This window comes from Aquarana catesbeiana, linkage group LG07 (assembly GCF_042186555.1).
Source record: "Aquarana catesbeiana isolate 2022-GZ linkage group LG07, ASM4218655v1, whole genome shotgun sequence".
In the NCBI taxonomy this organism is placed as follows: Eukaryota; Metazoa; Chordata; class Amphibia; order Anura; family Ranidae; genus Aquarana; species Aquarana catesbeiana.
This window is the reverse complement of record NC_133330.1, coordinates 18,979,726-19,005,782: the sequence shown is the minus strand read 5'-3', so window position 1 is coordinate 19,005,782 and position 26,057 is coordinate 18,979,726. Positions and strand designations below refer to the sequence as shown.

Here is a 26,057-nt window from a genome sequence, read left to right as displayed (position 1 = left end):
AAAAAAATAAGTCTGCAAAGTTGTGGGCATGTTCTGTAAATTAAACAATGCAAATTCTCAAACAATCCATATTAATTTCAGGTTGTGAGGCAACAAAACACGAAAAATGCCAAGGGGGATGAATACTTTTGCAAGGCACTGTATATACCCGCTCGTCTACAGAATTATTGTTGCCAATGTTCTAATAGCAGCAAGGCTCACCATATCCAAACTTTGGAAATCCAATATCGCTCCCAACCTCTCTGATGCTATATTAAAGGGGGGTTCCAGCCGTTTTTTTTTTTTAAAGTCAGCAGCTACAAACACTGTAGCTGCTGACTTTTAATAAGGACACTTACCTGTTAAGCGGGCCTGCGATGTCGCCCCCCCAAGGCCGATCCGTCCATCGGATCGGCTGCCGGCGCCGTCATCTTAACTAAGGGAAACAGGCAGTGGAGCCTTGCGGCTTCACTGCCAGTTTCCTGCTGCGCACGGTGCGTTTCCTGAATGGCCCTGTTGGTTCCTGGGACACACACAGTTCCCAGAAGGAAACGGGGCCGCTTACGAGGAACAGGACACGCCGCGGAATAGGAAGAGGTAGATTAGGAAGACTGCCTAGCAACAAGGGTTTCAGGTAAGTTACATTTTTTTTTTTCAAATGTTTTTTTTTTTTAATTTTTTAAAGATTTTTGATGCTATTTTTGATGTTAGGGTGGCCCTCCACTTTATGATTAAACACTCAGGCCCGCTATGAACTAATGTTGGCTCACAAGAACTTCACCACTACAAAGTGTAAAAAGATTTGGCAAGCCTGGTTGGTAAAACCGAAAGCTTAAAATTATCTGAAGGACTTTAATAAACATTGATCCTACTCTCTTTACATGTTGTAGTATGAAAGTAGCTTCCTTACTCCTACCCTCCAGCTCCCCTCCTTCCCTCTTCTTTATGATTAGGAACAATCCCTATTGACAATATGGTCCCATTGGGGTCGATAGAGTCTATTGCTCCTACCACCAAGCTCATTATCAGCATTTTATTGTAGATTTGAATGCTAATACCTATATATTCAGTTTTATATATGTTTTTCTTCTCTGCATCTAACAGCTATACTAAGAAACATCTGTTGTATATTTAATACGGTAATAAAAATTAAGAGTTGAAAGAAAAAAAGGAAACATTGTATAAGAAAAACCCAAAACTTCACACAGGAAACAAACAAGAAACCTATAAACTATTTACATCTCCTCAGATTATAAATAGGCTCAACCCCACACCTATTAGATGTAATGATCAGGACCCTCATGCCTCCTGTCCCCTATTAGATGTAATGATCAGGATCCTCATACCTCCTGTCCCCTATTAGATGTAATGATCAGGACCCTCATACCTCCTGTCCTCCATTAGATGTAATGATCAGGACCCTCATACATCCTATCTAGGGATGAGCTTCGAGTTCGAGTCTCAGAAAGACTTCAACTCTCAGAAAGTCAGCGCAAATGCAAATTGAAAACAGCGCTATTGCTGGCAATAATGCCTGTCAGATCACATATGCTGTAATAGTGGAAGTCATTGGGGCTCGAACCTGCAAAATCCAAAGTTCTCACTGAAGGCTTATATGCAAGTTCTTTGCCATAAAAAGTGTTTGGAGACCCGGGTCCTGCCCCAGGGGACATGTATCAATGCAAACATTTTTTTTTAAAAACTGAAGTTTTTTCGGGAGAAGTGATTTTTATAATGCTTAGAGTGAAACAATAAAAATGTAATATTCCTTTAAATTTCGTACCTGGGGGGTGTCTATAGTATGCCTGTAAAGGGACGCATGTTTCCCGTGTTTAGAACAGTCTGACAGCAAAATTACATTTCAAAGGAAAAAAAGTCATTTAAAACTACTCACAGCTATTAACGAATTGCCGGTCCAACAATACACATAAAAGTTCATTGATAAAAACGGCATAGGAATTCCTCACAGGGGAACCCCGAACCAAAATTTAAAAAAAAATGATGTGGGGGTCCCCCTAAATTCCACACCAGGCCCTTCAGGTCTGGTATGGATATTAAGGGGAACCCTGACCAAAATTTTAAAAAACAAATCCATACCAGACCTTTATCCGAGCACGCAACCTGCCAGGCCGCAAGAAAAGAGGGGCAACAAGAGAGCGCCCCCCCTCCTGAACCTTACCAGGCCACATGCCCTCAACATTGGGAGGGTGCTTTGGGGTAGCCCCCCAAAACACCTTGTCCCCATGTTGATAGGGACAAGGGCCTCATCCCCACAACCCTTGCCCGGTGGTTGTGGGGGTCTGCGGGTGGGGGGCTTATCGGAATCTGGAAGCCCCCTTTAACAAGGGGACCCCCAGATCCCGGCCTCCCCGGTGTGAAATGGTAAGGGGGTACAAAAGTACCCCTACCATTTCACAAAATAAGTGTCAAAAATGTTAAAAATGACAAGAGACAGTTTTTGACAATTCCTTTATTTAAATGCTTCTTCTTTCTTCTATCTTCTTTCTTCTATCTTCCTTCGGTTTCTTCCTCCATCTTCTTCTTCTGGTTCTTCCTCCCGTGTTCTCGTCCAGCATCTTCCTCCGCGGCGTCTTCTTCCCTTCTTCTTCACGGCCCGCTCTGCATCCACCATGATGGGACACTGTGTGACGCGTCTCGTCTTCTGACGGTTCTTAAATAATGGAGGGCGGGGCCACCCAGTGACCCCACCCCCCCTCTGACGCACGGGGACTTGACGGGGACTTCCCTGTGGCATTCCCTGTGACGTCAGAGGAGGGTCCCTGGGTGGCCCCGCCCTCCGTTATTTAAGAACCGTCAGAAGATGAGAAGCATCACAAGCGGGAGCCTCCCATCATGTTGGATGCAGAGCGGCCCGAGAAGGAGGGAAAAAGACGCAGAGGAGGAAGATCCCAGACGAGAACACTGGAGGAAGAACCAGAAGAAGAAGAAGATGGAGGAAGAAACTGAAGGAAGATAGAAGAAAGAAGAAGCATTTAAATAAAGGAATTGTCAAAAACTGTCTCTTGTCATTTTTGACACTTTTTTGTGTGAAATGGTAGGGGTACATTACTATTTCACACAGGGGGGCTGGGATCTGGGGGTCCCCTTGTTAAAGGGGGGCTTCTAGATTCCGATAAGCCCCCCTCCCGCAAGTGAAGTAGCGCGATTTCAAAGTAGCATCAATGTGAACCAGGGCAAAGAGATTAGTTTTTTGGTGCACAAATACATATTGAAATAAAATATAAGAGATACTGCACTTTCCCAAAACCACCACAAAAACTAAATAGAAAGAAAAGTAGAAGAAAAAAAAAAAACCACCACAACAAAGCTCAATAATGTACTTTTATTTTACCAGCAGAAAAAAATGTACGTTTACTAGCTTCAAAAAAAATTGGACAGGATATATGGTGCTATATTTAGCAATGGGATTTTAGGGGCCCTGCTCATAGGAGCTTACAATCTAAAATTTGACAAAACCTTAGAGTGGACACAGCTTTAATTTCAGTGTATAATGGGCAACACATCACATTTTTATCTGCAAGATTATAGAAACATACTTAACAGTCATTCTTACAAAGCATTCCAACATAATATTACAAAAAAGACTTATTCAAAACACCCACCACCAGCCCACAATCCACACATACATACATTGGTGACCATGTTCTGCTGGAAGCTGCATTTCAGTGTACACGATTAAACAACGAGATCAAAAAGAGTAGGTCAGCAGATGCTTCCAAACGATGTTTGCATGATCAGACAGGAACAATACACGCACAACATTGACAGCATGGCCACATAAACCCACTTTTGATTGAAAAAATGCACAAGAATTTCATCAAATATCCCTAGTTGGGCATTTGTCAATAGGCACAATATCATTCCTTCTCCCCCACAAATCACAGCAAAAAACCTGACCTCAGGCCAAACAAACCCCCCTACTGCAGGCCTTTATATAAGAGAGGTTGTATTGTTAGCACACTGATACACCCAATAGAAGTACACGCCTACCAGTATTTTTCAATCTGTCTCTTCATGTATGTCTAAAGTGATTGCACCTGATGAGCAGGAACACATATTACTATACGCAACTGTGTTAGCCCTTGGCTATGTGCATCAAATCTCCAACTACAGGACAAAGATCAAAGTCCATTTGCATCCACATAAACAAAGCAACAGTTTTCTAAGCATATGTACCCGTGCAGTGTAAACCCTAAAATTTGAAATGTCCAAGTCCCTGGGCATGATTAGTGTTAATTAGGGATGAGCCGAACACCCCCCGGTTCGGTTCGCACCAGAACTTGCGAACAGACCAGAACATCGCATGAACGTTAGAACCCCATTGAAGTCTATGGGACTTGAACGTTCAAAATCAAAAGTGCTCATTTTAAAGGCTAATTTGCATGGTATTGTCCTAAAAAGGTTTGGGGACCCGGGTCCTGCCCCAGGGGACATGTATCAATGCAAAAAAAGTTTTAAAAACGGCCATTTTTTCGGGAGCAGTGATTTTAATAATGCTTAAAGTCAAACAATAAAAGTGTAATATTCCTTTAAATTTCGTACCTGGGGGTGTCTATAGTATAGGACAAATAAAACAAATGAATAATTGCACTATTACAAGGAAAAAATACAAGTGATAGCTGCCAGCATATAACAATGTGGTGCACAGTGCAGGGAAATATGTAGATACTAAACACATGCAGCACTAAATGGATGATAGGAATGTGCGTTTACATCCTATATATGCATCACATCATATATTGTGAAATAAATAACAAAATGATGTGTTCATATCCTATATAAGGTACCGATATAAGTGGTATTTAGTGGAGTGAACTGCAATCAGTGAACATACACAAATAACTGAAAAATCAAAGAAAGTCCATTCACATGTGATAGAAAATAAAAAAGTCCATAGGAATTGAAGGATCATGGGCATGTATGGTGCCACATTTTAAAAAAGGGAAAAAAACTGGAGCCAAATATAGATAAAGATTTCAGTTCACACACAGATCTTCTTATATTCAAACTGAAAGATGTAAATGGCAGAAATGAATATCCTTACCAGAGGAGATGGACACAATCACCGTACGGTGGAGTGTCATACGAGCTTAAGGGGTCAAACGATCCCCAGGGTATCAGACTGGAAAATCCTAGTGGTGGGTTCCATCCGGGGCAACTGTAGTTTTTAGATGATATGTGGATCCGCAGCGGATAGGGATGTCACTCTCAGAGGGAATAAGTTGTTAGAGAAAGCTGCTTCCAACTCATGGGTGTCCCATTAATAGAGGAAGGAAGGAAAAGAATCTCCACATAGGGCATGAATCCAATATAAAAATGCTTTTATTTAAAAAGCTAGAAAAATCTTGACAACGCACTTGAATAGATAAAAAGTGATCACAAAACAAAGATGGAAATAAAATCGCGTGGTAACAGAACATCTGAAAGCTTTAGCAACTGTCCCCAAGGTGTTCTGTTGTGTTGAGGTCAGGACTCTGTCCAGGCCAATCAAGTTCCTCCACCCCAAACTCACTCATCCATGTCTTTATGGACCTTGCTTTGTGCACTGGTCCAAATGATTTGGTGGAGGGGGGATTATGATGTGGGGTTGTTTTTCAGGGGTTGGGCTTGGCCTCTTAGTTCCAGTTAAGGGAACTCTTAAGGCGTCAGCATACTAAGACATTTTGGACAATTTCATGCTCCCAACTTTGAGGGAACAGTTTGGGGATGGCTCCTTCCTGTTCCAACATGACTGCATACCAGTGCACAAAGCAAGGTCCATAAAGACATGGATGAACAAGTTTGGGGTGGAGAAAATTGACTGGCCTGCACAGAGTCCTGGCCTCAATCCAATAGAATGCCCTTTGGCTGAATTAGAGTAGAGACTGCAAGCCAGGCCTTCTCATCCAACATCAGTGCCTGGCCTCACAAATGCGCTTCTGGAAGAATGATCAAACATTCCCATAGACACACTCCTAAACCTTGTGGATGGCCTTCCCAGAAGCTGTTCTAGCGGCAAAGGGTGGGCCAAATCAAATTTTAACCCTACGGACTAAGACTGGGCTGCCATTAAAGCTCATGTGTGTGTAAAGGCAGGCGTCCTAATAGTTTTGGCTAAAATAGTGCATCTGGAAAAGACTTACAATGGTGGTGGAACCCTCCTACACATAAATACTACATTTAGACATAGTTATGGGACCAGGGAGATGAGACAACTTCTCTACATGAAGTAACATGGTTGTGATTTGAACCCAGACCCTCAGGGATGCTAAGCAGAAGTTCAAACCGCTAAGCCATGGAGCAGCCACGTGTGAGAACCTCCTACACATAACTACACATAAAAACACATAAATACTGCATGTCCTTGGACATACAGGTGATGGAATTACATTACTCAAGAGTTATTCTTCTTGATTTATTCTGTGATATTTGTTGTTTTTTTGTGGGTGAGAGTAGAATATTACCCTTAAATTTTTGGGAATAACATTTTGCTTTCTGATGTTGGTACACATATCACATTTTTTGGGCTCAAATTATGAATATTTGGAAATAGTAAAAAGCACAAAAAATTGAGATTCATTTTAAATTTGCATCAGTAATGGTATTGTTTGTGGATTGTAAAGACACCTGTGTGAGTTTGGGGTAAAGATGGTTGTGAGATGGAGAGTAATGCCGCGTACACAAAAGTCCGACGGATGCCGACGGACCAAATCCGGCGGACAATCCGATCATGTGTGGGCTTCCCTGGACTTTCAGCTGACTTTTTCAGCCGCAAATCTGATGGACTTTAGATTTGAAACATGATTCAAATCTTTACGTCGTAACTACGCCGGAGCCAGAAATCCGCTCGTCTGTATGCTAGTCCGACGGACAAAAACCCACGCTAGGGCAGCTATTGGCTACTGGCTATCAACTTCCTTATTTTAGTCCGGTGTACGTCATCACGTACGAATCCGTCGGACTTTTGTGTGATCGTATGTAGGCAAGTCCGTTCGTTAGAATGTCTGCCGCAAGTCCGCCAAATGTCGGTCGAAAGTCGGTCGGACTGGCTGTCGGACTTTTGTAGCCGGAAAGTCGTACTGTATGTACGCGGCATAACAAGTTAAAGTGACAGAGAAAAATATATTTTACCAAAACATCAAAACATTCCACATTCTAGTATTCTTAAAAACTAAATATTTTAAGTAGAAGCAACAATGTTGCAAAGGAAAATTTATTTCACAGAAAGATACATTTCATCTCAACATTAAAAGGTTTTTTTTTTGTGAAAGTTAGAATTGTTCTATTAGAATCAATGGCTAATACTTGATTTGGACTATAATAGAGCCGTTTTCACTTTAAAAAAATGCTCTCTAATTAGCTCTCATTTTGGTATTTACTATAATGCCGGCTAAAAAAGACACTGGAGTTAAAATGAGAGTTATTTTCAGGTCTGAGCATGCTCAGTTGTGTTGGCACCTAGTTGTACAAAACGGGGAATTTTTCACTTCTCAGACTTTTAAAGATATTTCAGTGTAGAAATCACTTTTTCGCACAGTTTAAAAGCAGATTATCTTTAAATAATATACCGCATATTTCAGTACCATTTAGGCAATTATATCATGCTCTAAACATTATTTCCATGTGCACTACTCCAGGTTTTAGCAGAGTAAGGGTTTGGGTGCTATTTGGTTTCAGGGAACTATAGTAAATTAGATTTTGGGAGTATTTTCCCACCAGCGCTATAGTGAGTACCGTTTTTGCGGAAATTAGAGCTAATTAGTGCCGCAGCTCTATAGTAAATGACCTCCATAGTCAATCACATATAATGGACGATCTGTAGCAGTCACATGTGAAAGCATTAAAAAAGAATCAGACAGCGCAAAACCAATACTAACAGTATGCAGCTGAACACTGAAAGTCAATATAAAACAATACTTCAGTCAAACATAGATAAAAAAGCAGTGCAGCGCTCAGATGAAACTACTACTAAAACGCAGAACAACAGAAAGTCTCAGAATGTGAAGTTTCTTGAAGCAAAAAGGTGTCATCAGCCAATAAACCAACAGGAAGAAAGAAGACTCCTTGATAGTGAACAGGGTGCTTGAAAACAGTATAAACCACTGTGCAACCACTTCAGTGTTATCCACCACCAGAGGTACAGGCCGCTCACCTTAATGAATGGACCTCTGAACTAACAGATAGGTCATTCATGCAATCCCTTAACAAGGGTAATAGTAACAGTTGAGAGGGCTGACTTCCTGTATGACCCTTCAGTCGATCTCCACATTCGTTCGATAACCAAAAGTCACACTCTTAGGCATGCATTGTTCATGTAAAATTCAAATAAAAGAAATATAGTGCTCTCCGTTTGTATAAATAAACACTAATTTAATGAATAAAAATATTACTCACAAACACGGCACTGAGTCCCAGTGCTTGGATACAAGACATGTAAAGTGCATATAGAACCAGGTAGGTGGCTTTACCGACGTCACATAGTCCCCCGCACGTGTATCATCCATGGGTAAGGACTTCCTCAGCGAATAAGTTGGGGACCCATGAAAACAGAGTTGCTGCACTGTACTGATGTTACTTCAAAGTTTTACATTTACAGTCACATCAATTTAGACATACTAGCAGAGGTCACTTGACAGTAACTTTGTCAATCACATATAGTGGACGATCTGCAGCAGTCACATGTGAAAGCAGCATATACACTCAAGTCATCTCCCTTTTACTCAGTCTCTCTTCCTCGCAGGGTCATTAGTACTCATTTAGAGGGCTCTGGCTTGCCTTAGGCTATCTGTGTCTAGTTCAGAACTTCTTGCATTTAGTTCCTGAGACAGGATCAATGCAATTCACCTCTGGCTTCAGTACACATCGCCCAGGTCCTCCAGGCAGATAACCTCCCTCCAGGGAACACTTGGCCTGGCTTAAAAGGCCTTTTCCCCCCCGTGTGGGGAGGTGGAGCGGTGGCGGTTGTTTGTCACATTCTCTATGTTTTCCCCTTAACTCGTTGGGCACCACGTACTGGGTCACATGGACCTGCCTCACGTGGGTTCTTCTGGGCTATGTTAGGCACCTTGCACAGGGTCACTCCACACACACACACATGGGGTATCTCTACTTTGTGCTGATTTCACCAATGCCCTGGGACAAGGCTGGGGCTGGGGAAATACTCAACCTTAAGACGGACCTCTACACTTAGAGATGAACATACACTCTGTACATTGCATGCAACTGTTCTCCAGTTAACTCTCAGTTCCCTGTGACAATGCACACTTTCACAGTAACTTGCAGTCTGGAGGGGCACACTGAGCCACAGCCACCTGTTCTCCTGTTTTCCACTACTACTCCCAAGTAGTGGGCTCCACATGTGCACTTAATATAACTCTTGAACTCCATACTCTGTACAGGATGGGAACCTCTGCAGTACAATCCACTCCCGTTGCTATGGGAGACAAACCGCTGGCGGAAGGAGTGCAGACAACATCTCCCTAATAGTTAGTAGTTAGTAACTTCAGACCAGGCAAGGACAACATTTCAATACTTTACTTAGCAAAAGTGAAAAAATAGACATTTGACAGTCCAACAGGCAAGACACGATACTTCCCTACTCCTAACTTTAACTATAGGCTAAGTGCTGCTCCGGCATTCCTGCAAAAGTGTAGTCCAGTATTAATAGTCCTTCAGAGGCATTTCTCCAGCATTGGTGTCTTCATGGTGAACCCCAAATAAAAAAACCATGACAGACTACATTCTCCTACTTCTACTTCTACGGGTCTCTTCATCAATCTTCATCCCTTACAGCCCTCACATCTCCCAGGTGCGCTGGCACTCTCTTTTCTGTAAGCCTCTGAGGGGATCTCTCTCACTGCCCCCGATGTATATCATACGGGCAAGTGGGCCTGACCCAGAGCAGTACCCACCAAAAAGACCAAGGAAGCAGAACAAAAATTAACCCTTGCCTTCCCCGGCCAGGACAGGAGCTAACTAACTAGTTCAACCTGCCCACAACCTGCTGTAGCCTCCACCACCATAAGAGACATGATGACTACAGCTGGCTTTTCTGAGTGCAGAACTACCTGACCCTGTCCTTCAGCCCTGTCCAGGGCCTCCACTTAGCTGATTACATCTGCATGCTGGTGGGGTATCTGGCTCCCATGCCCCAACTGCACTAAGGCTTCTCCCAACCTGGGTTATATGTGGGCACTGACTCACTCATTACCTCACTATTAGGGGAGGTCTCTAACCAATAGGGACAGTATTGTCTGTTACCACTCTCTATTCTGGGACAAAGCCACCCAGTGGCAGACTAGCTAACTGCACCATGCTGACTGTACATGGGGAAGGTCGGTATGTTGTTGGCCCCTCAGGGACCCTTTAGCTTTATAATTATATTGATAATTACACAACCAGGACGGTAAATAAAAATCTCACCTGTCACATTGAGGAAAGTCCCATTTCCATCTCCGATTATTTTTTGGCCGATCTGAAATGTAACTTCACAGTAATACATCCCGGAGTCTGACAATTCCACAGGGTGCAGGGTGATGGCGGCCGATCGTCCGTGGAAGAACTGACCTTGGTCCACTGAATGAATGATTTGTAAAGCGCTGCAAATGTGAACTGAATCGCCTCAAGGCGCTAGATGCATTCAATGTTGTCAGCTTCTTAGAAAAGGAAGGTCTTTAGTTTTTTCCTGAAGGCCTGGTGGTTTTCTTACATGCGGATGTTGGTTGGAAGAGCATTCCATAGTCGAGGTCCTTGGACTGCGAATATTTGTTCTCCCTTTGCTTTGTAGCGGTATTTGGGAATGATGAGGAGGTTTTGGTTAGCTGATCGAAGACTGCGATTCGGCGTGTAGTGTTTTATTTTTTCCTGGAGATATAGCGGAGCGTTTCCTTGTATGCATTTGTGGGTGAGGCAGAGGGTCTTGAATGTGATCCGATTCTTCACGGTTAGCCAGTGTAGGCTCTTTAGGGATGGGGAAATGGATTCCCAGGGTTTTTTTCCTGTTAACAGTCTTGCCGCCGTGTTTTGGATGAGTTGCAAGCGCGCAAGCTGATATTGGGGTAGTCCTACGTAGAGCGAATTTGTGTAGTCGAGTCGGGAATTGATGATTGTTCCCACAACTGCCACTTTGTCCTCTTCTGGGATGAAGGGGATGAGTCTGCATAGCAGGCGGAGGAGATGGTGGGATCCGCTCACTACTGATCCTATTTGTGCATCCATTGTCATTCCTGAGTCAAAGATGACTCCGAGACTCTTGGCTTTCGTGCTTGGAGAGATGGTCTGTCCGAGGATGGTGGGAGGTGTCCACGGAGTCTTTATTTTTGGAATTTTTGTTAGCATGTAGGAGAAGAAGTTCTGTTTTTGATCCGTTGAGTTTGAGGGAGCTAATGGTCATCCAGTCATCTATTAAAGTGAGGCATTTCTGTAATTGCTGATGAAGGTCTTTTTGTCCGTTGATGCGAAGGTAGAGTTGGGTGTCGTCAGCGTATGAGTGGAAGCAGAGATCCGTTTTCCTGATGATATTGAGAAGTGGGCAGATGTAGATGTTGAATAGCACTGGTGACAAGGGTGAGCCCTGAGGGACTCCACAGGAGATTGCCCGGGTTTCCGAGGTGAATGTTCCTAGTTTCACTATCTGAGAGCGATTCTCTAAGAAGGATGCAAACCATTTTAGAGCAGAATCTGTAGCTCCTGCAACTTCTGTGAGGCGGACAAGTAAGGTATTGTGCTCCACTGTGTCAAATGCTGCGCTGAGGTCTAACAGTACCAGGAGACTCGATTCTCCGTCATCTGCTGCTTCAAGGGTGTCGTCCCATATTTTGAGAAGTGCTGTTTCTGTGCCGTGGCCTGGGCGGAAGCCTGATTGCAGAGGGTCCAGGAGTTGGTGTGTGTCCAGGTGGCGTTGTAGCTGCTGTACTACTGCTTTCTCTATAATCTTGGAGATGGTGTTGAGGCTTGTTATTGGTCTGCTGCAGTTAGGGTCCTTAGGGTCGAGATTGGGTTTCTTTAGCAGGGGTTTGACGATGCCTTGCTTGAGGGAGGTTGGCACAGTCCCTTCTTTGAATGATTGATTTATGAGGTGTGTTAGGGTAGGGGCCAAGATGTCGGAACATTCTTTCAACAGTTTAGTGGGGATGATGTCGTTTGGTGATGTGCTGTCTCGAAGGCTTCTGATGATGTTTTTAGTCGTGTCAGTGGTGATTGGGGACAAAAAGAAATTCGGTGGTTGAGTGATGTTCGTGTCGATATCCTCTTTTTGCTTCGGTTGAGTGAGGTTGGTTGTTATTTTCTGGTGAATTGATTTCCGAATGTTGTCGATTTTGTCGATGAAGAAATCTGATAACTCATTGCAGAATTCTTGAGTATCGTTTGCTGGGGGATCTAAGCAGGTCGGGTTCATTGACTGAGCAACTATTTTGAAAAGTTCCCGCGGATGGTTTAAGGCAGATGAGATGGTGTCTGAGAAATGTTCTTTTTTGGCTTTGAAGATTGCCTTGTGGTATTTAACAGTGAGTGCTTTGTAGTTAGCATGGTTTTCCTTGGTGGGATTTCTTCTCCATGCTCTTTCAGATCTTCTACATTCTTGCTTGAGTAGGGTGAGAGTGCCATTAAACCAACTCGAGTTTTTTTTGCGGACGAGTGTTCTGCGTTTTGGCGCCACTGAGTCTGCTGTTTGTAGTAATACATTGTTTAGGGAGTTGAGTGTTTGTTCCATTGAGAGGTTTGAGTTTAGCAAAAGAATTTTGTTTGATAATGTAGTTTTGAAGAGTTCGGAGTGTAGTTTCTTCTGAGATCTATTCCAGTGTGTTGTTGTTGCGCGTTTCTGTTGTTGGAGGATGGTGTTAGTGGTGATTTTAAATTTGATAGCATGGTGGTCCGTCCATGGTAGTGGAGTGTTGTCAAATATGTTGATGTCCATATTCTGTTTGAAGATGAGATCTAAAGTGTGTCCTGATCCATGCGTGGGAGCATTTATCAGCTGTTGAAGGCCTAGTTCTTTCATTTGGTTGACGCAGGCGGTTGCGATAGAGTCTTGGGCAGAGTTAGCCCACAGGTTAAAATCCTCAAGTACCAGAAGGTTTTTGGTTTTCAGGGTGTGTATTGACAAGAATTCAGTGAGTGGAATAAGGAGATTGGTCTTTGGTCCTGGTGGTCTGTAGCATAGTAGTATGTGAATGGTGTCTTGAGGTGTTGTTTGAAGATGCAGTAAAAGTGTTTCCATGAAACGCACTGAGTTCTGTAAAGTTGGTTTGGTGAACCCAAGGTGCGATTTGAAAATCACTGCTAGGCCTCCTCCTTTTTTTCCTATTCTGTGCTCGGTTAGGATACTGTAGTTCTCAGGCACCAATTCAGTTAGGATGGTGTTGCAGTCGGATGTTAGCCAGCTTTCTGTGATGAAGAGGCAGTCTATGTTGCTTTCGATGATAAAGTCGTGGATTTCCAGCCTGTGCTTGACTGCAGATCTGGTGTTGATCAGGGCGCATGCTAGTTGTTGTGGTTGGATCGGTGTCTCCCTACATTTGAAGGCTGATTGTGGGTTAGTCCTTAGTAATTGTTCTTTTTTTTAAGTCTTTTTTGAGTGGCGGTCGGTAAAGTTGAGGCAGTGTTTCTTAGCCTGTGGAGGGTGTCTGCTGTGTATTTGAAGTTGCACATGATGAGGAAGACAGAGTTGCTTGAAGGGTGTTCTGATGATGGTACTGATGTAGCGATGATGAGCTTGCAGGGGGATGGAGGGATCAGATGGCTACCACTGCTTCTAGAGTGGTGTGGGTGACGGGCTGGGTGTTGGTGCGGAGGTACTGGAGGAGGTGAGGCTGCCTACCGCCCTCTTGTTGATCCAGAGGAAGGCGAAAAACCCCTAGCTGCATCTGCCAATTGTGCAGCAGAGGAAAAAATTCCTTCCTGACCCCCCAAAGGGGCGATCGGACTTGGGCCCCTGCATCAACTGCTAGAGTACCCCCAGTGGCTTACCTGTACGGATGGTCCAGAGGAAGATAGGGAGGGGGATCTGACGCTACTTACTGGTAGGTGGTGCGGTGGCTGCGTCTAGGACAATTTAAGGTGGACTGGCCTCCGGTGAATAACCAGTGCCCCTGCGGTGAGGTCCAGTAGCGGGAGGGGTGATTCCAGGTGTGGAGGGGCACGGGGCTCTGTTGGACAAGAGTGGGAGGGGGTATGGGTGGCTGACTGGCCGGAGCTAGGCCGCAGCCGTGGTCTGTCCCACCAAATCTAGCCGCTAGAATGGGGTGATTAGACCGTGGCTGCGGTGGTGTCCCGGGGGGGTGGGCTGGGCAGAGGGACCTAAGGGATGGTGGGTCCAACCGGGAGGTGACACGGCCAGGGGCTAGTGGCCTCAGGAGGGGGGTCCTAAGATGCTGCACCGTTCGGCACTGGGTGTGCCAATATGGCCGCCGGCTAGGCCCGAGTCGCGGGCTGGCCGGCGATAGGGAGTACCAAGATGGCCACGGGCTGGGCCCGAGCCGCGGGCTGTCTTATGTTGTTACCCGGACCGTCAGATGATGGTGGGCGGATAGATCCGGTGAGGATGGTCGAGCAGGAGGGGGGGATGTGGGCCCGCCGGTCGAGCTACCGGTCGGTTGTGGAAGGAGAGGCGGTGATGTGCTGCCGGGCTAGCAGCCGGAGCTAGGCCGGAGCCGCTGAACGCGGCGTCCGAAGTATGTCAGTGTGACAGATAGGGGGGGTCCCGGTGTACTGCTGCAGGGGGAGTCCGGGATGAATCCAAGGATCCAAGGATGAGTGGCCGGGTGGCCGGAGCTGCTTCACAGAGCTGCTTCACAGAGGGCTTCACAGAGGTCTGCTCTCTCTGATTTGATGGGCAGCCATCCACTCTGGCCTCCAGCTGATCAATCTGCTGCTCTGCTCTGTATTATACTATTGGCTCTTTCATCATATATGCACCGCTGAGTTCGGGTTGAGTGGTCAAGACGTATTTACACCGATCCTGTCTGGAGTCTGGCTTGTACCTCAATATATCTGCCCTCTTTGTTTGCATATCTGGTAAGGGGACATTCCCTAAGGTTCGTTAATATCAGTGTTTGCCCACTTGGTGTTTGGTTCCTGGCTTTATTGAATCTGCGCAAAAGGGTCTGTCATCTGGTAAGCAGTTTGCACTATTAGTTTCCAGTACTTGGTGGGATTTTCCTTCACATACCTTTTGGGGTGATTGATATACGCTGACTGTCCATTTATATCTGGTAAGCAGATTTTGGGTGTCGTTGTAGCTTTCACCTATTCACCTTCAGTTTGCATGATTGCATGATACTCACTATATTGCCCTGGCTATTGGCACAGGATTTTATGATCACATATGATTTATGGCTAATTGAGTGTCACATATTTTCTGGTTTGGAGTGTTTTTTATGTCAACAGTATTACGCTATATTTTTGTCATATATTTTCGAATCATAATCTGTGGATCCACGGGACGAGGGCGTTCATCCTTCTTCATCTGGATTGTTCATCACAAGGCCCAGGCTGGGTTTAAGTCACTCGCCCCTTTTTTGGCTTACTTCTGGTAAGCACAATACTTATTGGTGTGTTCCGGAAATTGTGTCTTCCATCACTGTTCCTTTTTGGATAAAGTTATATTTACCTTCTTTCCTTTTGGATCACAATTGGGACTATTTATTTATGTATGGGACTTCATAGTTGGACTATTGCTCACATCACTTTATAGCGCGTTTTTTTTGCTTTTTTGATCCACTCTGGATAGTCTTCCTGGAAAATTCTTATTATTCTCAGAGACCTCCACCCCACTCCTCACTATGTGTCTGTACCACTTGTAGGACCCGATGGAAGAGTTCTCTCCGATGATTCTGTAGTCACACGGTAAGGTGACTGAACTTCCCTCTGTGGTCCATATTACTGGAGTCTGCCGTACATGGATTGTCTGCGTACTGTTGACTGTCTGTAGTAGAGATCCTGACGGTCAACACAGAGGACAAGGGGGCACTCTTTATGACTGGAGGAAAAGAGATTTCATCTCCAAATACGGAAAGGTTTCTTCACAGTAAGAGCTGTGAAAATGTGGAATAGACTCCCACCACAGGTGGTTCTGGCCAGCTCAGTAGATTGCTTTAAGAAAGGCCTGGATACTTTCCTAAATGTACATAATATAACTGGGTACTAGCATTTATAGGTAAAGTTGATCCAGGGAAAATCCGGTTGCCTCTTGGGGGATCAGGAAGGAATTTTTTCCCCTGCTGTAGCAAATTGGAGCATGCTCTGCTGGGGTTTTTTGCCTTCCTCTGGATCAACTGTGGGTATAGAATTGGGTCTATTGGATTGTACGATATATTTTTTTTTTGTTTTTTTTTTTTTAGGTTCAACTGGATGGATGCGTGTCTTTTTTCAACCTGACTAACTATGTATGTAACTGTGACAGACTCACCCGAGACAGAGGCTATTGGAGGGGACTGAACACAAGCCTCTTGCCCACCGATTATGGGCCCTAGCATTTGGAGGAATGGTGCTCTCTGTGAGCTGTATGCCTGGGGACCCTGGGGTTGGTGTTACTTTGGATTCAGCTCCATGTCCCCGCAAAACACACAGACTCTGGGAACCCTTTATATGCCATATTAGAATGATAAGATGCTGGTGTCATCAACTCCAACTACCTGTGTTTATGTTAATTGAATGAGCTGATCACATTGTCCTCTATACAATGTAGGAGACGGGACGACTCCTATTGGAGCTGCTGCTATTGTGAGAAAATGTCCTGTGATAATTAACTCAGTCTGGGCAATAGGTCATGTCTCAGTCACCTAGGCTGTATAAAGGATTAGTTAATTAGCTCATGTTAATTAGGTTAATTAGGTTACAGTTGTATTGTTAGAGGAGGTTCCAACGGCATATAAAGTCTTGTAATTTTGATTTTAAATAAAGTGAGTTCATGTTAGCAACAAGCAAGTGTCACCTTGTTTTGTGCTCAGAGAGGTTAGTTCTGATGTACTCCAAGACTGGTGTTGTCTAGTTCTTGGGGGTTCCTATAGCCAGATCCATTGGACTCGTGTTCCAGAACTTAGGAAGCGGTATACTGACGGAAGCACTCAAGTGGAGTGTGGGACGTTCCGTGACATTGGCGGCAAGCAGCGGGAAAGCTTCCTGCAGTCTGGGACATCCAAACCTCCACCTGGATCCAAGATCAGCATAGCAGACTTCAGTCACCCCAGCAAAGATATGGACCTGGCATCAGAGTTCCCGGGGCTGCTGCAGATCATCCTTTCAACATACACCAGAACTGTGTCTAAGGATGAATACCTGGAGCTCAGGCAGCAGATTCGGGTGGAGCTCTGGATTGGAGCCCTCCAGCTCGCTGGTATAAAACAGGGCAAGTGCTTTCCAACCCAAGAGCAACGGGCCAGTGACCAACGGGCATTGGGGATGGCATTCCTGGAAGAGCGGCCCCAGGAGCAATGGGTGACTGAGTTGGACAGGCTGGTCCAACAGGAGATAGAGCTGGACAATCGTTATCGGGCTCTGCAATGGCACGCAGAGGAGGGATATTTAGGGGAGACAACAGAATGCTCTCCGGAGGGATATGACTTTGGCGGCCCTGGATTGCTGTGGGAGAACCTTACAGATCATTTTATGTTTGGCGATGAAGGGGAACCTGACCTTGAGGACCTGAGAGAATATAGAGAGGCTATGCTCGGTCTTGCAGGGGTCTCAGAGCTCAAACCTGATCTGGAGCATTTGCTAAGGAAGGAACAGCATCTGGAAAGGGCATACAGGAAACTGCTAGAACAAGTTCAGCAGTATGCCAGAGAATCAGCAGTGGAAAATCCGGAGATTGCCGTCCCCAAACCTGAAGTGCTGACAACAGGGCAGAGCTCTGCTAACCTCTGCCCAGAAATGATAGCATCTTCTGGGTTCCATGGACAGGAGATGGTGAACCTCTATCCCCAGACATCAGTTGCAGGGACATGGGATTTGATAGACTATTCTAATGAGGAAGAACAACCTGATGAGCCTCCAGCAGAAGAGCTGCTATCAGGGCCAAAGTTCACTGTGTTCTGCCCAGCACCAACAGTGGCTTCAGCCTTCTTGAGAGAAGAGGTAGTTGGCCTTTCTCCCACAACACTGACAGGTAAATGTGATTTTCTGCCAGCAGCATCTATGGAGTTAAAACAAACTTCTCCAGCTGAAGATCTGGTAACTGAACAGAGGGTCCAAGACCTCTGTCCCACACTTTTACCAATTCCAGAGACTGGGGATTTAATAGACGTTTCTGTAGAGGAGGAACCACCTAGCAAACCCCCAGCAGAAGTGCTGGCAACCGGACAGAGGGTCCAAGACCTCTGCCCCACACCTGTGGCAGTTTCTGAGGCTCAGGGTGAGAAGGTGGCAATCACTTCCCAGCAGCAGATACAGGGGGAGAAGGGAGAGGAGGTGTTTGTTGTCCCTCCCCAACAGTTGGCCAGGGTGGAGGAAGCGGACTTTCCTCCCCAGCAAAGATCCATGCACCTGGGAGACAGTACCATCGACATGTCGTCCCAGCAGCCAGATGAGGGAATGGAAAAGGAAGCAGCCGGCTGTATTGCCAGCAGAAGTGCTGGCAATAGAGCAGAATGCTACCAACCTCTGCCCAGCCAGGCAGTCAGCCCCTCTCTCTGATGACAAGCTAATGTAGTGGAGCTGCTACTCCCAGCTGAATCGCTGGCAACAGGGCAGAGCACCGCTGGCCTCTGCCTAGCACCTAGTGTCTCTCTACAGCTTCAGGAAGCTGGGGTGATCGGCCCCTCTGCCCAGCCGCAGACCAAGCCCGGGAATGTTAAAAACAATCCAGCTGAAGCCCTGGCAGCCAGACAGAGAGTAAATGACCTCTGCCCCACACCTACTGAGGTCAACTATTCCTTGCAGCCAAGAATGGAGATCATGCGGGAAGACTATGTGAGTTCACTCTGCCTGACTAATGCATGTCCAGACCAGGTGGAGGTCTGGGACCTTGTTAGTCAACCTTTGATGGGGGAGAAATGTGACAGACTCACCCGAGACAGAGGCTATTGGAGGGGACTGAACGCAAGCCTCTTGCCCTCCGATTATGGGCCCTAGCATTTGAGGGAATGGTGCTCTCTGTGAGCTGTATGCCTGGGGACCCTGGGGTTGGTGTTACTTTGGATTCAGCTCCATGTCCCCCCAAAACACACAGACTCTGGGAACCCTTTATATGCCATATTAGAACGATAAGACTGAATTATACTGTTGGGACACATCCTGTGAGGAGATGCTGGTGTCATCAACTCCAACTACCTGTGTTTATGTTAATTGAATGAGCTGATCACATTGTCCTCTATACAATGTAGGAGACGGGACAACTCCTATTGGAGCTGCTGCTATTGTGAGAAAATGTCCTGTGATAATTAACTCAGTCTGGGCAATAGGTCATGTCTCAGTCACCTAGGCTGTATAAAGGATCAGTTAATTAGCTCATGTTAATTAGGTTAATTAGGTTACAGTTGTATTGTTAGAGGAGGTTCCAATGGCATATAAAGTCTTGTAATTTTGATTCTAAATAAAGTGAGTTCATGTTAGCAACAAGCAAGTGTCGCCTTGTTTTGTGCTCAGAGAGGTTAGTTCTGATGTACTCCAAGACTGGTGTTGTCTAGTTCTTGGGGGTTCCTATAGCCAGATCCATTGGACTCGTGTTCCAGAACTTAGGAATCGGTATACTGACGAAAGCACTCAAGCGGAGTGTGGGACGTTCCGTGACAGTAACTATGTAACCAATACCTGTAACTTGTCAGTTTCACATACAGGAGCACAGACTATATGAATATGTTCTGAAAAATAGAAAGAGTTCCTGAAGGCAGCCCCCCCCCATGTACAGAGTGGGAACACCCTGTCCCCACATACAGACCCCCAATAGAGTTGTAACATCCAACCTCCATACACAGAACTATCTGTGATATGGGGTGATTACATTTTTGGTAGATACATTTTTAATGACTTATGCCAGTCTAGAATTGTATTTTAGGACATGGCAGTCCACTGTTAATTAAAATGAAAAGCACACTTCTCCAATGGTAATGTTGTACACATAGGGGTTCCTCTCCAACAGAACACAATAACCTAAAAATACCAAGCCACCTGGCTACACTTTAGCAGCACCACTGCTCTCAGCTCCCAACTTTCTGCCTCTTCAGGCTCACTCAGCCTTAGTTGTAGCACCTAAATGCACAGGCCCACTCCTGGCCTCTAAATAGTTCTCCATCTGACCGGAGTCACCAGTTGCCTCAGCCTTCCCAGTCTTCCATTTCTTCATCTCCCAGACTCATGTAGCTGTCCCGACATTCCCAGTCCCGTGGCAAGGAATCCCCCCAACATGGGATGCAGTCTAAGGCAGGAACACACAGCTCTCCTGATATTGCTCTGTTTCCAAAATGGGAGCCCTGAGATATCCTCAAACTTTGCTTATAACGAACCTTCACACCTGTGCACTCACACTAGATATGTGCAGAATGGGAAAACGTATTTCATTTCAGATAGATTTGTTATGTTACTGAGCCCACGTTCACATCGGGCCGATTGGGCATGCGATTTGACATGTCAAATCACGGCTATTGCTTTTCGATTCCCAAAAGTAGTTCTGCACTACTTTTGGTGACTTCGGGGGTGATTTGAATAGACATCTGTGCATGTCTGTCAAATTGCCCCCGAAGTCCGACTGCATTGCTGGCTTGAAATTGTACGAGCTCAGCTGAACTTTCAAACCCGCCCTCAATGTGAACCTGGGCTAATTTTGTTTCGTCTCTTCATTTCAGAATTTGTTTAGTTTTGTCTTATTTAGTTTAATTTAATTTAGTTTTGTTTATAAATTTTCTAACAAATTCCAAATTTTCTGAACTATTTGAATTTTGAATAGTCGAAAAATGATATACCAATTCGAATTCTGTGTAAAGAATAGCTGGTTGTTAAAGCAGAACTTCAGTCATTTTTTCAACTTTCCATCTATTAAATATTCTGCCCTTGTGGTTTTAACTTTGGATGGACCCTTGTGTAGAGTGGGAGCACCTTGCCCCTGCATACAGACCCCATATTAAATGGGAACAATCTATCCTCTGTCTATGGCAGCACCCCCAGGATCAGCAGCACATGCACAGCCCCCATCATCTCTGCACACGATAGTAGACACGCACACACCTTGCACTGGCTTCTGCTCAGGAAGTGGTATTAGGAAGGGAAATTACGATGTAAGAAGTCACCTGCTCCTAATGCAAAAGGAAGCGTCTGCTTTACAATGAGACCAAAATCTATTATTATCTTTATTATTTCAGAAATCCTTCCCATAATTCCTCTGCTCAGCACAGTACAGAGCTGCCAGGAACGTATAAATCTGCATCCAATCATTTCCAGGGATGCTGTTGTGCCCAAATTTTAGCTGTTTAGTATAGTATCTTCCTGTTTAGCGGTGCTTCAGGCAGGGGCGGATCCAGAGCCTAGTCTCGGGAGGGCCACTGCCAGAAAATATGTTTTTTTTGGGTGCAATTTATCGGGGAAATGGCTGGGGTTGGCGCTTCAATCATCACGGCACCATGGTTGTTATGGTGTCAGGATGATTGAAGCGCATTATTTCTATTATTACATTGTAATATAAAATGAAATAGTTCAACTCACCAAAATGCAGAATCAGTGGGAGCCCTGATTGTGTCACTTGCCACGTTGCCTGCCACCAGATGCTGATTGTCGCTTGCCACGTCATCTGCCACGCATTGCGGATTGTCATTTGCCACGTCACCTGTCACCAGATACAGATTGTCACTTGCCACATCATCTGTCACACGTTGTGAATTGTCACTTGCCACGTCGCCTGTCACCAGATGTGGATTGTCACTTTGCACGTCACCTGCAACACGTTGCGGATTGTCATTTGCTACGTCACCTGCCACACTTTGCGAATTGTCACCTGCCGGCGAATTGTCACCTGCCGGCTCCCTGATTGGCCATCAGCCCGCTCACCGACCGAGCTGCCCGGCCCGCTCGCTCTCTCACCCCTCGGAGCCGCCTGCGCTCTCACACGCAGAGCCGCCCGCACTCTCACCCACGGAACTGCCCACTCACTCACCTGCATTCTCGGCGGGGGCAATTGCCCTGTTGCCCCCCCGGATGTGCCATCCATTCATTGCCACTGGTAGAAATCATGTGTCCCCATAAAGTCTACCTGACAGGGCGCCTTCCCTACTCACTCTTGTTACATGTTGTGTAAAAAAAGGAAAGCTTTGTCTTCAAGTGATATTTATATTTCTCCAGCATGTTAAACAACAAATTATTCAAGAGAAATAATGTCTTCAGAGGACAACCAACCTCTTTTATATAAGGGTTGTACCAAAAAGTAATGCAAAAGTGGGCATAACTTTATTAACTTACATAGGTCATTCAAATTTTACATGTTGGTAGAGTAACACTTCCTCTATAGTAACTCTTCTTCTTTTGCATTGCAGGTAAATAATGGATTCCAAGCAGAAGCAACATACCATCATTGAGCTCTTGATGGAGGGGTGCAGGCTGTCCGACATCCACAGAAGGCTACAGAATGATTATAGAGATGACACCTTGGACTAGAGCAATGTGCACAGATGGCTGAAGAAATGTAAAGAAGGGGAAACCAGCACTGAAGATGAGGTGAAAGTGACTGTGAAGAAGTTGGTACAAAAGATGCACACCTGCATTTTTTTTAAGAGCATTTAAAGTGTTTGTTAACCCAAACAAAAAAATATTGATCCTGTTTCTTTAAAAGAAGTGCATGTGCTGTGTAATTTGGCCCCCTGTAACACCTGTAATACCTGGCTGATCCTGCCTGGTTATACCCTCCCATCTGTAAACTGACCACAATAATCAGGGCTGCTGAGCCCTGACACAGTCGTCATAGTACGTGCCTCCGTCATCTTCAGCCTGCTCTCCTGTGTCTGTGTCTCCTTCTGTCCTCCTCCCAGCTCCTCCCCGATTCTCCCCTACTGTACTAAAAATAACAGCAATTTTCTTTTATAGTTCCCTCTGATATATAAAACTAAGCTCCCCAGTGGATGTCCTTTATAAAAATATGCTGTATAATAGCTTACTTCAGAGCGCCGTTCGGTGCTCATGTGACTGCCTGCTGGTCTCCTCCTCTCCTCTCCTCTCCTCATCGTGGCTGACATCAGTGGGGGCTTCCCAGCACCTCCCCCTGCAGCTATCGGGAAAGGAGACAGTGGACAGTCAGCTGAGTGCCAAACGGCGCTCTGAAGTAAGCTATTATACAGCATAAAATACAAAATGGCAGTGCTATAAAAAACGTAGATTAAGAATGAAATAGTTCAAAACAGTGAATGTGTGTGAATAGATAAACACAAACAGCATGTGTGATAGGAATAAATGAATAGTCCAGGAATAACACATAAATGTGGGTTCTTGTGTTATGACACCTCTTGACGACAGTGCACCTCCACCACATAAATTGCGTGCTTACCAGAAGGCAAGCTTTTATGAGCCTGTGGCTAAATACCCAGCCAGGGCCATTATCCAAAAGGAAGATGATGGACCACAGATAGCAATGGGAAGGGGCTTAGACTAGGCACCAAATAGCCTGAGAAACTCCAGCATCAACCACCAAGGGGAGAGGTCAGATGTTTACCCAAAAAATATAAATAAATGCTCCACATGTAAAACGTACCAAATGATTTAATGGGTATAGAAGATTACACTTACAAGATAAAACTTATAAGATAAAAACGATCAGTGTGATGTCAGCACGTCAACCTCCCTATGCACATTTCATCACAATTTGACGTTGTCTCGGGTTCCCAACTGCTGGGATGAGCTATGTATAGAGTGCAGGGTTTTGGGATGAGCTATATACAGAGTGCAGGGTTCTGGGATGAGCTATGTACAGAGTGCAGGGTTTTGGGATGAGATAAATACACAGTGCAGGGTTCTGGGATGAGCTATGTACAGAGTGCAGGGTTCTGAGATGAGCTATGTACAGAGTGCAGGGTTCTGAGATGAGCTATGTACAGAGTGCAGGGTTCTGAGATGAGCTATGCACAGAGTGCAGGGTTCTGGGATGAGCTATGTACAGAGTGCCGGGTTCTGGAATGAGCTATGTACAGGGTGCAGGGTTCTGGGATGAGCTACGTACAGAGTGCAGGGTTCTTGGATGAGCTACGTACAGAGTGCAGGGTTCTGGGATGAGCTACGTACAGAGTGCAGGGTTCTGGGATGAGCTACGTACAGAGTGCAGGGTTCTTGGATGAGCTACGTACAGAGTGCAGGGTTCTTGGATGAGCTACGTACAGAGTGCAGGGTTCTTGGATGAGCTACGTACAGAGTGCAGGGTTCTGGGATGAGCTACGTACAGAGTGCAGGGTTCTGGGATGAGCTACGTATAGAGTGCAGGGTTCTGGGATGAGCTACGTACAGAGTGCAGGGTTCTGGGATGAGCTACGTACAGAGTGCAGGGTTCTGGGATGAGCTATGTACAGAGTGCAGGGTTTTTGGGATGAGCTATGTACAGAGTGCAGCGTTCTGGGATGAGCTATGTACAGAGTGCAAGGTTCTGGGATGAGCTATGTACAGAGTGCAGGGTTCTGGGATGAGCTCTGTACAGAGTGCAGGGTTCTGGGATGAGCTCTGTACAGAGTGCAGGGTTCTGGGATGAGCTCTGTACAGAGTGCAGGGTTCTGGGATGACCTATGTACAGAGTGCAGGGTTCTGGGATGTGAGCTATGTACAGAGTGCAGGGTTCTAGGATGACCTATGTACAGAGTGCAGGGTTCTGGGATGACCTATGTACAGAGTGCAGGGTTCTGGGATGACCTATGTACAGAGTGCAGGGTTCTGGGATGACCTATGTACAGAGTGCAGGGTTCTGGGATGAGCTATGTACAGAGTGCAGGGTTCTGGGATGAGCTATGTACAGAGTGCAGGGTTCTGGGATGTGAGCTATGTACAGAGTGCAGGGTTCTGGGATGAGCTATGTACAGAGTGCAGGGTTCTGGGATGAGCTCTGTACAGAGTGCAGGGTTCTGGGATGAGCTCTGTACAGAGTGCAGGGTTCTGGGATGAGCTCTGTACAGAGTGCAGGGTTCTGGGATGAGCTATGTACAGAGTGCAGGGTTCTGGGATGAGCTATGTACAGAGTGCAGGGTTCTGGGATGAGCTATGTACAGAGTGCAGGGTTCTGGGATGTGAGCTATGTACAGAGTGCAGGGTTCTAGGATGAGCTATGTACAGAGTGCAGGGTTCTGGGATGAGCTATGTACAGAGTGCAGGGTTCTGGGATGAGCTATGTACAGAGTGCAGGGTTCTGGGATGTGAGCTATGTACAGAGTGCAGGGTTCTAGGATGACCTATGTACAGAGTGCAGGGTTCTGGGATGACCTATGTACAGAGTGCAGGGTTCTGGGATGAGCTATGTACAGAGTGCAGGGTTCTGGGATGAGCTATGTACAGAGTGCAGGGTTCTGGGATGAGCTATGTACAGAGTGCAGGGTCCTGGGATGAGCTATGTACAGAGTGCAGGGTTCTGGGATGAGCTCTGTACAGAGTGCAGGGTTCTGGGATGAGCTATGTACAGAGTGCAGGGTTCTGGGATGAGCTATGTACAGAGTGCAGGGTTCTGGGATGTGAGCTATGTACAGAGTGCAGGGTTCTAGGATGACCTATGTACAGAGTGCAGGGTTCTGGGATGACCTATGTACAGAGTACAGGGTTCTGGGATGACCTATGTACAGAGTACAGGGTTCTGGGATGAGCTATGTACAGAGTGCAGGGTTCTGGGATGAGCTATGTACAGAGTGCAGGGTTCTGGGATGTGAGCTATGTACAGAGTGCAGGGTTCTGGGATGTGAGCTATGTACAGAGTGCAGGGTTCTGGGATGAGCTATGTACAGAGTGCAGGGTTCTGGGATGAGCTATGTACAGAGTGCAGGCTCTGTGATGAGCTCTGTACAGAGTGCAGGGTTCTGGGATGAGCTATGTACAGAGTGCAGGGTTCTGGGATGAGCTATGTACAGAGTGCAGGGCTCTGGGATGTGAGCTATGTACAGAGTGCAGGGTTCTGGGATGAGCTATGTACAGAGTGCAGG

General features: G+C 45.7%; 1 protein-coding gene across 1 annotated transcript; it reads right to left on the bottom strand.

Annotated features, from left to right (window-relative positions):
* Positions 1-10,302: 10,302 nt before the first annotated feature.
* Positions 10,303-15,922, bottom strand: LOC141102849 (natural cytotoxicity triggering receptor 3-like; the record flags this gene model as incomplete). The annotated part of the gene is made up of 2 exons (XM_073591876.1): positions 10,303-10,591; positions 15,701-15,922. Coding segments are annotated over 2 exons (480 nt in total), but the record flags the coding sequence as incomplete, so codon positions are not given.
* Between the last annotated feature and the right edge of the window lie 10,135 nt (positions 15,923-26,057).